At 31.8% G+C, this 17,535-nt stretch overlaps 1 protein-coding gene across 1 annotated transcript; it reads right to left on the bottom strand.

The window, feature by feature from the left end:
* Positions 1-1,954: 1,954 nt before the first annotated feature.
* LOC132743446 (RNA polymerase II-associated factor 1 homolog) lies at positions 1,955-15,746 on the bottom strand. Its single transcript, XM_060731967.1, has 13 exons — positions 15,579-15,746; positions 13,652-13,744; positions 12,712-12,833; positions 11,811-11,877; positions 10,965-11,066; positions 10,205-10,310; positions 7,258-7,326; positions 6,634-6,737; positions 5,694-5,810; positions 4,605-4,730; positions 4,112-4,214; positions 3,476-3,563; positions 1,955-3,039 (listed from the first exon to the last, which is right to left on the bottom strand). Exons 1-13 carry the CDS (start codon positions 15,638-15,640, stop codon positions 2,558-2,560), a joined length of 1,641 nt encoding a protein of 546 aa, XP_060587950.1. The 5' UTR covers positions 15,641-15,746; the 3' UTR covers positions 1,955-2,557.
* Between the last annotated feature and the right edge of the window lie 1,789 nt (positions 15,747-17,535).

Consider the following 17,535-nt stretch of genomic DNA (forward strand, 5'->3'; position numbering starts at 1 on the left):
AATGCGGGACAGGGAGAATGCGAATCACTAAAGTCAGAGTGGATGGAGCAAATTCATTAATTAAAAAATCGTGTTCGTGACATTAAAAATTTGGAACTTTGTTTGATGTCGTTTGGATATAAAACAGTTATGGGCTTCAATGTAACCAACAGACCATATATAATATATAGAGAAGTCAAAAGTAATGTTGCAGCGAAATGATTTACAAATCAGCGCTTTATAAATGATGCATTAAGTAAGTTTAAAGTATAAGTATATTTGAATCAATACATAATTTGCAAGAGCGTATCATCGGTCTTCAATACAGAGCAACTTCAAGTATAGTGTTGTTATTGTTGAAGGTGGAACAAAAATGTCATTTCTTTTAAAACTGAGCTGGCGAAAAACAACAAGAAGAGAGCAAAAATATTGCATTGGCTAACATATATTAGGTCTTAGCATGTCATAAAGTTATTTACCAGTATGTTATTCGATTTTATCAAATACTTATGAATTCCATATTTATCGAATACATTATGTATAATTGAATGTAGCTATCATAAAATTTCCCCATCAATCGTAATGTATGTGTGCAAGTTGAAAATTTGGAGAAAAAAAAACCTGAAAACTGTAATCCATAATCATTTTCTTACATAATCTTACAGTAAAACATGATGAAATTTGCCTGAAAACTTGCACCCATGGTAATGACGTCAATACATGTTTCATCATAAAAGAACTAAGTTAAACTTAAAATTATATGATATGTACAAAAATATGAGTGTTTATTGCTAAGGTACGTCATGTGTATAGATTTTCGCAGAAACATGGTTATTTTCACTCTAATAAAGCATAAAAATACTGCCATTATATTTCCTATCTCTATAAAACGTATTAACTGTAGTATACTTTCCTATTACACTGCTGAAGTCAGAGTCTTAAACGGCAGACCTCCTGGTGCCACCACATATTAATCTTTACTAAACAATTTGATACCGAAAGGCACAAATTTGTTTTTCACTATTTATTCAAATTAAATTTCAAACAAAACATTTGCCAAAACGGATATAGTTTATGCTCTACACGCTTGATATAATATCTAAATGTTTTATGTTTTAAAGCTTTTTTCCCCCAAGTGTAAGGTTGGAACATCCTGTCACTAGGAAAGTTAAATTCAGTTATTCAAGCTTCGTGGAAAAACGTGAATTATGTAGAATGGCACCAAACACTACAGGTCTACACACTTAGTTTTTTCTAGTCCTGAATGGAAATTCTCAACTTAAGAGACCATTTTAATTGATCGACATCATAAACTGAATCAAAAATATTCATATTACACATTTATCACTGCACAGAATTGCATTGGATACATTATTCTTAGATCATCTAGTGCGACCAGCAGCGATTAACTTTGCTAACAAGAACAGTTATATCAAGCTCTGAAATAATAGTTTCAAAGAAAACGACTACATTTATAATCCATACTAGCGTTGCTAAGACACTAAAAATATTGCTGAAAAGTCACTGCGCCTCAGTGTTACGGACATTGCGAATGACTTGCTGCCCAATCCGAATGAACATTTAGACAAGTTTATTCGACAATTTCCCTTTAAATGATACTGAAGTTATGACTTGATCACACGCAGCATTTTTCGTACACCGATTCTTACTAGAGATGAACGCCAATTTCAGGATCTTCTTTGTGCCACCTCCGATATTTTGGAATCACCCTTTACCTGCTGAATTCGTAGACCGATTTGCTAAGCTTTGACTTTGAAACAGTCTATTCAATGTTTAAGGGAGTTCAATATCAATATACAAAAATTGAGCTACAAACAGTATACAGACTGGTCTAAATGCATTGATATATCCATGCTGGCTGGTCTGGGTCTACATTGGTAGTAAAGGTTCAAGTAGGTTAAAAGTAATATATTTATTGAACGTCTTATCCAAGTAAAACAAAAACAAAAAAACATCAATTTAATTGTTTATTTCTGAATTGGTGAGATTATTCAGCATCAAAATATAAAAAAATACAAGTTCTTTAAAAGTTCAACATATTTCAATTTTATTGTTGCAAATGAGTTTAAGACTTGATTAGTTTTCAAATCAATAAAGTATTCTTTATGAAAGTATAGGTATATCCATACTATTGAAATGACAAATGAAACACATTCGTATTTAATCATTTACTTATACACGTATATTTGTAAATAAAATGCAACTTAATCTAATATCAACATCTTTTATTTGTCAGTATGTCTTTCAGAATTTATATTGAAAGTACAGGTAACTTATTGGTACTTCATCCAAACAAATATATAGATACAAGTATAATGTACAACATCACTTTGGAATCAAGATTTTAAAATATCCAATCAGAGAAATTCAAACAGCATAGAGAAGTGCAATCTTTCTGACTTCATTTTCAGGAGTTCTAAAATTGAATGTTTCTGCAAAGTTAACATTTTCTGCAGTCATTAGGAGGCATGAGAATCAACATCTCAGTCATTCATGATATTTTAAAGTATTCCAAAACTTTTTGCACAGCCCAGTAACCATAGTTACTTCATTCACTTCAGTCACTATCTGAATCACTAGCAGAGCCAAAGATCTCTTCTTCATCTTTCTTTCCTCTGTCTTCTGCTTCACTCTCACTTCCACTTCTGCTAGCACTTCTAGACCTTGACCTTGATTTTGACCTACTTGCTGACCTTCCTCTACTTCCACTTCTGCTTCGTGACCTTGATTTTGATGGACTTCTACTCCCACTACGACTCCTACTACGACTTCTACCACTTCCACTACGACTTCCACTTCTGCTACGACTTCTGCTTCTTGACATTGATCTTGACCTTGACCTACTTTTGCTCCTACTGCCACTTCTGCTGCGACTTCTACTTCTGCTTCTACTTCGTGATTTACTTCTACTTCCACTCCTGCTACGACTTCTAGATCCACTTCTTCCTCTTGAACCTGACCTTGACCTGGAACTAGATCTTGACCTTGACCTCGATCTACGTCCTTCATCATCACTCTTTGGACTCATGAACTCCTCATCTGTAATAAATAAATCGAACATGTGTAATGTTATCAACTTAACAGGCAACTTTTCATCACTTTTGCTGGAGAAGCTCAGGTGGCTCTGCTTGCACTAGTTCAGACACATGTAGGCACTAAGTGGATCTACCAAATTCCTTAAGCTAATTAAGCTGAATAGCTCCTTCAGTTGAAAAACACAAGGGATTTTAAACCACAATTATTAGTGATAAATGATCAGTGACTGTCACCACTTGGGCCATGGTGACTTCCTTGCAAGGATTAGTTCAGATTATTTAGCAATAAGAATAAAATCACAAGAAAGAACGTATTTTCAAATAAAATAAAAAATTATTTATTTTTTTGTTACTTTTCTATGATTGCTGATACAATTTCTGATGATTTTGTAACCAGTATAAAGAAAAAGTGTTATAACCAATTAAACTAGAGCACTTACTATTATTTGCATTTTGTAAGAATTCTTCCTCTTCTTCTTCTTCTTCCTCCTCGTCCTGAGCTGGTTCCAGCATCATCATGCGTAGATCCTACAGATAATATAGAATTCCAGGTAACCAATCCAATATTTACATGGCAAAAGTTACATTCATTTCATTACATATCTTCAAAAAAATTGGGTATACAATATAATGGTAATGATAGGGAATAACGATAAATTGACTTTACTGGATAACTTGGAATATTAGTAATTATAACCTAAGGTCCATAAATCATAAATTGACTTTACTGGATAACTTGGGATATTAGTAGTTATAACCTAAGGTCTATAAATGATAAATGGACTTTACTGGAACTTAAATTTATTAGTAATTAAACCTAAGGCCCATAAATGAAAATGGATTTTAGGGATACTTGAATATTAAGTAATGGCAAATCATAAAAATTACTTACGGGAAACTTGGGATATATATTTATAACCCTTTAAAGTCTATAAATATAAAGGGAAACTTTACTGGATAAATTGAAATATTAGTAATTATAACTTAAGGTCCATTAATCATGAACAGAACCACTGTTGCTGTTAAATCCTGTTAAATTTATCTTAAAGCATTCACAACAGATCCATTGAACATACCTGTGCACGTAACTCCTTCTCATTGAGAGTTCTATGTTTAACACACAGTCTAGACTTTGCTACAGTAGATCCAGCTGTTTTTCTTCTCTTACTTAGCCGTACCCTACAATATCAAACCATTTTAACAGTGAAAAAATCATCAAATAATGAAAATAATCATTATTATTGCACAACATAGATAATTATGTGTATATCAAGTCAAAATTAAATTAACCATATTTTATAATACTGCATGTTTGTAATGTTTCTATTTACTGGATAATTATGATGTTTATATTACTAGTTATAAAGATTTTTGATAGGTTATATGCACCTACGTAAAGGGTTGACTGTATATATAACTGAGCCTTGCAACACTTTTCAATTAAAAATAATTATTCTGGAAAAACGGAGTGAGCGAATGAACGTTAATCTCGAAAAATTATTTCCTGTCCTGTCATGTTAAAAAACCTGAGAGGAGTGCTTTTAAAGTAATCAAATAATCAATAATCACCTTGTTTCAAGATCGTTGTAGAAACACCCGTCCTCTCTAAACACCATAAAGTAGGTCTCCTCATATCCTCTGGACAATTTATTCTTGACATTCCAGTTATACTCCCTGGCTAATGTGTAATCATACCTATAAAAAAATAGAAACAAAATTGTGTGTAAAAGATGAAAATCTTTATATATATATTTTTTTTAATTATAAATGGTTAAATAGTGTTATTTCTATAATGTTATGGTACATTCTCGAAAGACTTGTAACATAGAATGTCTATGTTATTTAAAGTGTATAAAGCTACATATGTTCTGTTAACTGATTGTAAAATTATTACTTATATTGTGATTAAAATGATTACAGAATACCTACAATAAAAGACATGTAAGTACATTTTATTTAAAGCATGTGGTGAGGTGTGCATGAAATCGGAGTCAAACCTACTAAGATAAGCTTGGGAATATTTTGTTCTGAAACATTTTATTCTGTTTAAGCACAATACTTACTTATAATACCTTAGATAGACATTCAATGATAAAACCTTTTAAGAAACAACCATAAAAGTTATGAAAACAACATAATTTTGCTGTGTTTAAATTTTTATAAAATATTTCATCAAATATAACTTCACATGAAATATGTACATAAACAGAATAAGATGTTCTGGAACAAAATATCATGCTGCTATTTTAAGAAAAAATTTTTTTTTTATTTTTATTTTGTGCATATGCCATACACTCTTAAAGAAAAATTAAGACACATTTTTTATACTGGTATTTTGAAGTTACTCTTTCTTAAAAATAACAAATAAATTGTAAAGTACAGGCATCAGATATATAGCTTATATCTTATAGCTAATATTTTTTTCAAAAATACAAGCCTGGAACCATGGACGAAATTAAATTTGATCATTTTTCAAAAAAAATAAAAATCAGGTGAAATTCTATTAAATCCAAGGTAGAGTTATTATGGGTCTTAAAACTAACCTGTCTTATACTGTAATTTTTGCAAAGACTGTACCATACTGTAACTGTATCAGCTTTAAGACACTATGACCTTTAACATACAAAATAAAAACATAACATGTCATAATAAACTTACTCTTCATCTTCAACAAAATCTTCTTGTTCCTCCTCGTCCCTCTTTCTCTTAGACAGTGTTTCTCCAGTTGGCAAGAAGTAGGCCACAAAATGCTCACCACTCTCATCTACAGCTCCTCTGTTTTAATATGTTAAAAATTTTGTCAAGAATCACAAATGCTATAACAATCTTATATCAATCTCTATTTAGGCTAGATAACAAAAACACCTGGCAATTTGTTAGCTTTAATGGTGAAGGGAGACAACTTCAACCACATCCCCCCTTTACATACTGTGTAAGCGGTTAAGCTAGCGAATTGACGAAAAATTGCTTAAATTTCCATTAGTGTAAATATCAATCAACCTGTAATTTAATTCTATGCAAAATGTCTGGAATTTCAAATTCACAAACTTTTAAACACGTGGAAATACCAACTTATATAGTATTATTTCAAGCAATAGTAAATAAAAGCACTTGGTTAGAACTACAATCTTACAGTAAACTTATTAGATCATTTGCGGGACAAGTAAGAATTCAACAATCCTTGCAGTTTTCTAGCCAAAAGTCCTGATAGATAAGCAATCTAAGGGCAGATAACTTCTCAACTTGTCCATAAAATTTTCTTTCATAGATCAAATCTAAAATACTCTTATTAGGTACTAAACTAGTTATCAACTTATTTACATCCTATAAATAGTTCTTACATCATGAATACCTCTCAGTATATATCTGACTAATAAAAAACATTAAATTACTCTTTTCTTAAATTATGAGAATCCAAATATTCATTTAATCATATTGTGTCACCTTAGTGCAATAACTGATCAACTCCTTTTTAATTTAGATGGACTTATTCCGTTACTGCACTTAAGTGACGATTTCGTTTTCATAATGTATAATATTAGACACAATTTAGTCCTCTACAGGTTAAATTACATCACAATATATTAACTAAACAAACCTGATCATAGCTTGAGACATTTCCTCCATAAGTGCAGGACCAGACCTTCCTTTAGGTGCTGGGTCTGAATCAAATATTACTTGGGCAAATGGATGTTTCCATAACTGTAAATAAACAAACTTTCATATTTTAACACAACAGCTGCATTAACTATGATTGGTAGAGCTTAAAGTCACACCAAAATTGTACATGTTGTTTTGCAAGTTTATGTTTTATTGGTGAAGAGAAAAAAAACTCATTATATTTCAGCCACAAGTGGACATCAACAAGTAGAAGTATCAACAACCAATCTTTAGCTAATTGGCTGCTTCGCCCTATCAAAGAATTCCTATTCCCTGCAACCCTCAATATTGAGAGACAAGAGATCTAATGTTAGCAACATTAACCATCCTGCCCTTTAAAATAAATACATATTTATTTTATTTTATAAACAGCGCAGTACCGGTATTTATTCGCAATGCTTTCTTGTTGTTGATAAATGCAATATTCATCTTTCAACATTCATATATTTTCAATGCTAACCAACTGCATTACCTCCCTTTTTTTAGGTACACTGTTAAACCATGATTTCTAAGGCAGAAAACGAGAATGTTTTTTACATGCTGTCTTATCTAAACTACATACCTCAAAGTCAGGATAAAATGGCAGCACCTCTACAGGTTCCACACCTGGCTTGCTGTAATGTTTTGTGATCTGTATAAAAGATAAAAATTATTCACATGAAAAGGGACATTTCTTTTCAATCATTTCAAGTGTTATAAGTTTGATGTTGGAGTGTTTACAAAACATTTACTGGTGGATATTTTTGGTAAATGTTGACGATTACGTGAACAAAAATGACATTATGTAACCAAATTTTTAAAAACATGTGTAACAGCCACGTGCCTGGATGAAAGCCTCAACCCTTCTCCTCATACTACCAGTAAGGCGTCTAATGCAATTTTGAGGTAAATTTTGCAATTCTTGGTGCAGAGCTTGTTCAAGTTGTTGCAAGTTGACTACAGGTGGTTCGTACCATTGCCCAAATAAAATTGAAAATTACAGTTGTGGTCATGTCAAAATTGAGGCAAAATGCCAGGTGTGAGGAGAAGGGTTGAAGCCACTTATATCTTTTGTAAAAAACAACATATTTGCTCATGCTTCAATAATTTGGATAAGCATAAACTAAACTCATAAATTTACTTGTTCATGATTACTAAGTTGGTTATAGCTATTTATCAAATTACTATTTTTTTTGCTCAATTTAAGTCGTCATCTCATGACAGTGCTTTCAATCACAACCAATTTAAAATTTCCACGGTCTGCTTAACTTATTTCCAGGGAATGTCAGACATAATCCCCTTCGGACAAAATCGCCTTCGCCTACCCGGACAAAATCCCCTTCATGGGTGGACATAATCCCCTTCATGTTTTTGCAAGGCTGGACAAAATCCCCTTCACTACCCGGACAAAATCCCCTTGTTTCATAGGTTTCTAATGTATTATTATGCTCCATAACAAGAGCTGTCCGTAAGACAGCGCGCTCGACTTTTTTATTGCTTGCCAATAAAAAAAGTTTTTGCAGTAATAGGCGAGATAAAATGTGAAATATGCATATACTACTGATTTTAATTTCAAGTACAAAAAGAGAAAAATAACTAGTTGTTTGATACCCTTGAATATTACAGCAATGTTTATATGACATAATTTATGGTAAAGTGAACAAGTGGATAGGAATGAATTTTTTTAGATTTTTTAAGTTTTTTAGTGCTTGCCTATAATACAAAACATTGACAGTTAAGGGCCATAATTCAAATAAAATCTTTGACAGAATTACCTTCTCCTGGACATGTTTGGGAATCATGATTGTAAACAAGTATTCCAACTTTCAAATTAATATCTCAAACAGTTCAGTCAAAAAGTGGACTGGTACTAAAAACTTAACCAAGATTCTAAGTCGATAAAAGGCCTTAATTTTTAAAACAAATCCTTGACAGAGTTACCTTCTCTTGCGTACAGATGGGGGTAATGATGTGAAATAGCATTAAAAGTTTCAAAGCAATATCTCAAAGGGTTAAGGCAATAAGTGGATTTTACCCATATTCAATGTATTTTCTAAGTCAAAAAGGGGCATAATTCTGTCAAAAACCTTGACAGAGTTATGTCCTCTTGTCTGTTGATGAAGGTCGTGATGGTAAACAAGTATGGTCAATTTCAAAGCAATACCTCCAATGGTTTTGAAATAAAGTGAGGTGGTACAAAAAACTTAACCAAGCTCAATACACTTTCTAAGTCAAAAAAGGGCCATAATTCTGTCAAAAACCTTGACAGAGTTATGTACTCTTGTCTGTAGATGGAGGTTATGATGGTGAACAAGTATGGTAAGTTTCAAAGCCATACTTGTAATACTTCTGAAATAAAGTGGGGTGGTACGAAAAACTTAACCAAGGTGTGACGCCAACGCTAACGCTAACGCCGACGCCGGGGCGAGTAGGATAGCTCCCCTTTTCATAGAAAAGTCGAGCTAAAAATTGATGAATAATTATAATTATACTCCCTAAAAATTGATGAATAATGAACTTTTGTTTTTTTATTTAAAATTATGTATCAATAGTTATTTAGTTTAGAAGTTTTCATTAAAATTATGGTTAATTATCAACTGCATAACACATATTTGATTAGGCAATTTCTTTAATTGTTTTAAATTGATTAGTATGAAAAACATTTTTATTAGCCAATAATTGTTTCATTGATTGTATAAGTTGATAATTCTAATTGATATATACTATCAATTGTAACAATTTCTATTGATGAAAATGTGATAATTTAATCAAACCAAGATCACTGCACTACTTAATTGATTGTTATGAATGCTTTAACAAAGCAATTTTAAGTTATTTTAATGTGATTAAAATGTGCTAATTGAATGTGCTTTTCTGCTGAAATATTTTCTACTTTTTTATACATTAAGCTCTCATACCTACTTAATAAACCGAAAATTTCACCGAGAGGGATTTTGTCCTAGGTAGCAATTTTATGAAGGGGGTTTTGTCCACTTCAAAATTTCACACATGAAGGGGATTATGTCCACCCATGGAGGGGATTATGTCCAGATATGCAAAAATACATGAAGGGGATTTTGTCCGAAGGGGATTATGTCCGTACACCATTTCCAGGTGCATATTGATATTCAAATGAAGTAGCTAACAATATAGAGTCTGGCTAACTGCATGAATGTGTATACTGGTGTCACAAGAAAGTCAGAATTGCCATTAAAGCAGCATGCTTCCAGATTCATGCCAGTTTTCATGCCAATTTTCAAGATGTGTTTAAAAGTAAAATTTTGTGAAGTAAACAAAGGAAGTAATTTACACATTGCAAACAGCACTTACAATCCAGTTATTCATAGCTTATAACTTGTAAATTATTACTTGAATCTTTTTACCTTTCTTAAATTATTAGTACATTTTTCTCAAGTTTGATTTTCTTGAATTATATTTCCGCTCATCTGGTGTCATGCAGCTTTAACATTCAAATGTATAAATAATTCAGACAATACCATTAAAAGAATATCACTATGCATGTTACTTACTGGTTCTTTTGTTTTATCGAATGTTTTCTCTATAGCTGCAATCTGACTGTCTTTATCTTTGTAGAAAAAATCTTCTGTGATACCTTTCTTTATATTGTACCCAACCCTGTAAATATACTCCAATTAGTGACAATACAATATCCAAAATAAAATTTATTTTATGCTTAAATGCAAAGAAAATAAAATCTTACAATGTCTCAGCTATATCTTGTCAAGAGTTATCTCTTTAAACAGTAAACTTCATTAAAGAAAAAAGAAAAATTTGAGGAGGGAATTTTCTTCCATAAATGGACTGGTAAAGCTTCTGTGATCACCATATTTTAAATGTATTTAACATTAAATACTATTTTTGAAAATTCCTGGAACAGACAGGCTGGGATCTGTACATTTGGTCACTGCAAATCGAGTACTTGTTTTGTTTTAATGACTATCACTTCTTGTATTAAGGATTTAAGACAAAAACAATAGAAATATAAATTTCCATGAACAACATAATTCTTAAGTCACTGTCAGGGCTTTTTTCCTTCTATAGCAAGGGCCATTTAAGGGCAGCTTCCCCAAAAACAAATTCTTTAAAATTATGCAGTTTTTTCCAAAAATTGAATTGAATTGACAAATTTTTTTCTCCCCCCTTTAAAAAAAACCATATTATTTTTCCCCAAAAAAAGGGGAAGCTTCCTCAGCCTGTGAAAAAAGGCCCTGTAAATCAAGTTCTTAATTTGCTTTTATAAAAATTTTAAGATGCTTATGAAATACTAACTTGGTTTCTGATTTGTCTGCTTTCTGTGTAAATCTGTTGTACTCTGTAGAAATGTACTCGGTTTTCCTCAACCATGATACATTCATTTTATTATGTCTAGATCTGATAAAGGAAAATAAACAGTCATTATTTATATTCAGTTTACCATCATAACTATAGTGATCTAGGTTCCAGCCATAGAGTTCAATCAGATATTTTTATATTACTATGATTGGGTTAGAAGTCTCTAAAGAACATGACTCACCACACATGTATTTAGGTTATACCGATATGGGGCAAAGAAATATTACCCATCAATAATGATAATTTTACAAAATGCTCTTTGCATACTTTTTCCAACAAAAAAGAAAGGAATCAAATCAGCAGAACAAATAAACTTTAAAACAAAGGCATAGAAATAAAACACAGTTAACAGTGATTGTCCCACATACATGTACCTAACACAGACATTATAAGAAAAAGTGCTTTCCTTTATTTTTATTTTCATTAAACAGGTTAAGCCCCATTCCCAATTGACGAAGATTCCTTTTTTTCTAAGAATGTTATCAATGATTACTCAAAATTCCCAATATGGCTGCTGTTGACACTCATTTATTTTTGTCAATTTAACAAATTTCCCAACTGAAAATTTTTTCAACTGGTAAGTAAAAAGACATGTTTCAAAAAAGATGTGGAAAAAAACACTGATAAATCCAGGGTCTGAAAAGAAATTCTTTAAGCTCAAACTCAGATCTCAGGTATTTGATTGGTCAGAAACTGTCACAGAATGTACACTGACCAATGAAATCCCTGAGCTTTGAGACACAACTTAGAAAAATGTTTTATAATTTCGAGGACTGGTCTTACCTTTTCTGATCTCCAAATGAAGTGGAGTCCTCATCCAGGAGTCTTTCATCTTCAGGCTCAAGGTAAGCTTTAAATATATAAACATTTCTATCAAAACAATACAAGTCAGGGTTTTTATTTTCATCTAGGGCAACAGATGTGCCAACAAAAGCAATCAATTTGGTCAAGGGGGCATTTTAATCTACAGGCTGAAAAATACAACCGATTTTAACAGCATTTCAACTGATGATATGGATCGCCAATCTGTTAATTATGAAAAACCTATTTCGAGGAAATAAGTTATTAACAGCTGTTCAAAGCATAAGTTTGTAGACATTTTAATAACCAGTACACGTAAGCAATATACATGTACATATATAATAACACATATATAAATATGTACATGTACAATGTCTAAAATAATTAACTATTTCAATTCTTATTCATGTCTACAATGTCTAAAATAATAAACTATTTCTATTCTTATACAATTATTTTAACCTTCATATACAACTTTAACCTAACTTTTATAATGATTTTAAAACACTTTTTGGTTCAAGTCTCACTTATAATTGTTATGTGGCACTTTTTATGAAAGAAAATTCTTCAGGTAAAATAAACACAAGTATTAGTAAGCACTTTGAAAAAATACATTTGTAAGTAACCTTCTGTATTGCTTTATGTCAGTTCTGATTTGTAGACATAATACAATGGTCTTTTAATGTCAGATAGACCAGGGCCGGCAAAATCTGATTTTTACTTACTTGTCTGTTTTATCAAAAACATATTTTTACTTGTTCATATGATATTTATAACATAAATTCTGGAAAATTTTCATTGGTTTTTAAAAGCTATGGAACAACCTGGGCAATACAGGTTGATTTGGCCACCCCTGAATTATTAGAGCTATAAATAAACTTACCATTTGGGTTGATCTTGTATGTTTCAGGGTTGATTAGATCTATAGTGACACCCAGGTCATGTTCTGTTAACAAATCATACTTGAACGATTTCTCCAGAGATGTGGGATTGTACTGAATAAACCTGAATTGAGAATGCATTAATAACTATCATATTTATTTATAAATATTAACACTACTTGCATAACGCATGATGTGTTGAACTACATGTATAGATAGTTTCTGATTTTTACAATATTTACCTCCCTTGCCAAAAGTGGCAGACATTTAAGGGCTCAATATTCTATAATAATACAACTGACAAAGTATTAAAAAATCATTATAAAACAGATGATTTAGATGAATTATAAAATTATATTGTACATATCAAGGAAAATATTATTTTAGCACCAGTATGTAAAAAGAATCAGTTTTCATATAGATGATAAAATTATGAGAGATTTATGTCTTACCTAAGGCTTACAATATTGTATTATTTTATTGTATATTGAGATTGACCATTAAAATGAAAACTATGGGAGGTAATTAAATGGGTGCAAGTTGAAAATTTGGAAAAACCTGAAAACTGTAATTCATAGTCATTTTCCTACATAATCTAACAGTAAAACATGATGAAATTTGTAACAAAAATCTGAGCTTCAGGCATATGCCTGAAAACTTGCACGCATGTTAAATTATTGTTGTGTGAAAAGCATCTATTATAGTAAACTTTTAATTAGGTAAAATGGTGACCTTCCTATTTATTCATTACATTATATCAGTCAAATGTGTTTAAACAACTAACAAAGTAATCGGAAATTACATATTTGATTAGATATTCTAACTTATACCTTGCTGAATTACCATTTCTGGTTTAGATAAAAAATTTGTTCACTGTTAGTTTACGAAATTTTACTATGGAAATAATAAAATGGAAGAATAATTTGATAACTTTTAACTTACCTGGTTGAGTCAAATGGATATGTGATAAACTTTGGATCAAAGGGTATATCTGGAAGTGTGTTGTTGTATTTTACTGAACAAACAAGCTCAGACCTACAAAAATAGGTTAATAAAAACACTTTATCAAAATCTAACAATATATACAGTCAGTACTTCTTTTAGAGAAACATGTCAGAAATGTAAGATAAAGAAACGTAAGATCCATCAAAATGAAAATCCTATTCTAAAATTTCTATCAACAATAAAGTTAAAGCTGAGTCTGACCCCCAGATTTTCATAATTTTAGTCTATTTGTTTAATTGTCACCCACCTATATTTTGAATAGTATAAATATTTCATAAATAAACTTGTCATGAGATCATGGGGTGACTGCTTAAAAAAGCTGACAGGGAACTAATTTATCATTCACAACCACATAATATATCATCACATGTCATGTCCTAAATTAGTCCCTGTCTTAGAGTCAATACCATTACTTATTTGCTGTTCTCCCTGCGGGTACCACATCCTTGCCCATTCCGTTGTAATCAGAAAATGTTGCTCTTTACACACTGAACGCCACCAAATACTGTTTCCACCATTAAAGTGAAAGTGTAATGCTGCTTTTTTGAATTTGGATAGAAATTGTTAGAAATATTTTCATTTCAATTAAATTTCTGTCAATGATAGGAAAATCCAAAGCTGCCCATGTGTGTTGAAAATACTTCTTTATTGTACCCAGTCAACGAATTTAGCACTGGCCTGATGGCCAATGGCCAGTGTAAATTAGTTCAGCCCAGTGTAAATTTTAAGAAAATTTAGTTAAATATATAGTTGAATAAATTCAAAACTGGAATTCGGGCCAGTAAATTCAATGACTGATTGTACCCCATTTTTACCAGTTAAACTGATAATTTCATGTTCTGACAAGTAAAGGTCGTCTGCTGAAACTGTAGTGACGTCATATTCTGTTGAAAAAAAATTATACTGAAGCCAAAAAGGGGCATCAATTAACATACCACGGTACCATAGTGCTCTCCGTTTAAGCTCCCATTCAAAACATGGCTGAATGACCATAGACGTTTTTACTTTAAAACATTGAGTTATTCCATGTATGACATGTATATTTTAAAGTCAAGTTGTGACAGTCAAACCCAAAATTATTTAATACGGGGAAGTCAAAGACCGGGCCCGCGATGGCTTGCCCGGCTATAGACTACACGTGAATATTTAAAAGAAAATCAAATAAAAAACAATTATAAAATATATAGAATTCTATACCTAATATCAATGAAATTTTCAGTGTCAGTTCTAGTCGGGCGCCGCCATTTACAATGTCACTCAATGATAATAGACGGGGTATTCTGATAACGGAACAAATCTCAACTTTTCGGATAAATGATAATCGTTGAGTGTTCCGAGTGAAAACGGAAGCGGTGCATGTTATACCGAATAACACCTTTAAAACGGAAAGAATGAAAGGAATTTTTAACGACTTCCCCGTTCATAGGCCTTGCCTAATTTCATATTAAAATAGTTAATACTAAATACAAGTTCTTTTTATCAGTTTATTTGTACAATTTGCTGGAAATAATAAGAACAATAGTACCCTACCATGGGTCCTACTACCATATATTATAAGAATGCCCTAGGAGGTATTTTAAGGTCATTTGTGCCTCCTTAGCAGTCCTTTGTTGCTCCTTAGCAGTGTTTAGTAGGGAACCATCCTATCAAATTAGCACTGTGAAAATTCTTAGGGCCATACTATGTTGAAATAATCTAAGTTCCGTCTGGGTTTTAGAATGGAGTGATATTGGAAATTAATGTTAAATTTTAGACATTGCTGAAGAGAATCCCTTAGGAGTAATACAACTTTCGTTTTCCCAAGTCGAAACAATTTTTTTATCCACATCGCGAAATAATATGACATTTCTGTAATTTTAGTTACCTCTTTTCTCCACCTCGTTTTCGTTCCCTTTCCTTGGATGCTGATTGTACAGTCGGTGGCATGGCTGCATTAATATGGCAAAGCCAGGCTTCCTAATGATCTAGCAGAGTAAAACAACAAAATATTATCTTATAAGTCGGCCATATTGACTCTATAACAAAACTACCTCCAAGATTCTTTTTCACCAAAAAGAAAATGAAAACACTTGAGAATTCTACATAAACATTTGTATTATATTTTTACTTATTCATTATATAACTTGATTATTATAAGTCTTATATATTATGTATTTCTTATTAATTATTAGACCTACTAATTTATGTATGTACAGAGAAAACCGGAACAGTACAGTACTGTAGAGCTACAGAATGCCCAAAACGGCAAAATTAAAAACTTATAACTTATTAATAAACACTTTCTTCATAATAGAAAGCAACAAGTTGTCTTTGAAAGCTAGAATTGAACTGGCTAATGTTCCCCAGGAATGGTTTCAGGCATAGATAGCATGCTAGGTTGTTCATCGTATAGCTCATACTATACTGTATACAAGTCCGTTAGGAATGTGAAGCATGTAGTACAGAGAGACTTGAATAGTGAATCTCCTAGAAAAGTGGAAGAAAACAAAGCGTATCGACTTCGACGCCTCCAAGTGTTATGAGAAACACATCACAAATAAAAAGAAAATCACTTGTTTAAAGTTCCAATTCCACGAAAGACCCGACTATAGTCGGTAAACAACAGCAAATATACTTAGGTGTAACCATCACACACAATCTATCCTGGGACGAAACACTCAGAACATGGTATCAAAATGTAACCAGACCCTGGATTTGAAAGAAAGAAACATGAAATTCTGCACCTGGAAAGTTTGATATAGCTGGCTAGACTATGTTAATTCGCATTAATATTAATTAAACCATAATATGTTACCCCCCGTGCAGCACAGACAGGAAGCAAAGCTCGCAATGCTTTATCTTTCCAGTGTATTTTAGTACTCGTACCAAATAAGGAACTGTTGAATGCATCTTAAATCAAATATATGCTAACTCCTTCTTTCCAGGAACAATAACTTATATATAGTCCATAGAGGCTTGCTATTAGCATCTGTCACTAGAGAACATCCGCGTCCATGTACGGTCTACTGTTCTCAAATTGATTTGATGGTGCTAATAAGTAATTTTACCAGTTTTAGCAGTGTGCATTATCGTTTACACATAAAGTTTGCAGATCGTTTAAGGCTGCATTGGTATCCTAGCTGGCTTTTATTTGAAAGACCGAAGAAGTACACGTTCATCATTTACCTACATAGTCTAAGAGACTGAATAGATTACTCGGATGTTTTTAGTGATGTGAAAAGAAAACAGACAGTGAACAGTTGCCACAGTGAAAGAAATAATAATTGAATACACAGGCACAATTTTTGGACAATGCATGCTTCCTGTTCCTTCAAGAAAGAGAGGCTAACGTCAGGTAATACATTGACAATGAATTGATATTACTAAGTACTACGTACAGTACGTAGCTTTTCAAAACCAGTCCGATGAAGCACACTAGCCAAATGTCTTGAAACTGAACTAAATAATAAACATATCGTAAATATAAAACTTAATTTTTCGATTTAAAAGATAAAGACGGTAAAAAAATAGGATAGAAACAATTTCGGTCTTTGATAAACAGTTTGTTTCAATACTAGTATATAAATTAAATGATGGGATACAAAGTTAAAGAAATCAGTTGAGTCATCGTCTTAAAGTCGAGCATATCTAAAAATATTTCTTTTAGAAATTATTAAAGTCAATAAGTAAACGAACGGTTAGAAAATAAATTGTATTTAGAAAAACATGTTAATGGTTGATTTCTGTTATGATATTCAAGTAGGTCTTTGCATATGTTTTGTATTCGAGATTTTAGACCGGGATCTTTTCGGGCAAAAGGAAATGTTTACAACAATATTATT

This window comes from Ruditapes philippinarum, unplaced genomic scaffold (genome assembly GCF_026571515.1).
Source record: "Ruditapes philippinarum isolate M1 unplaced genomic scaffold, ASM2657151v2 ctg5053_1_1_1_1, whole genome shotgun sequence".
In the NCBI taxonomy this organism is placed as follows: domain Eukaryota; kingdom Metazoa; phylum Mollusca; class Bivalvia; order Venerida; family Veneridae; genus Ruditapes; species Ruditapes philippinarum.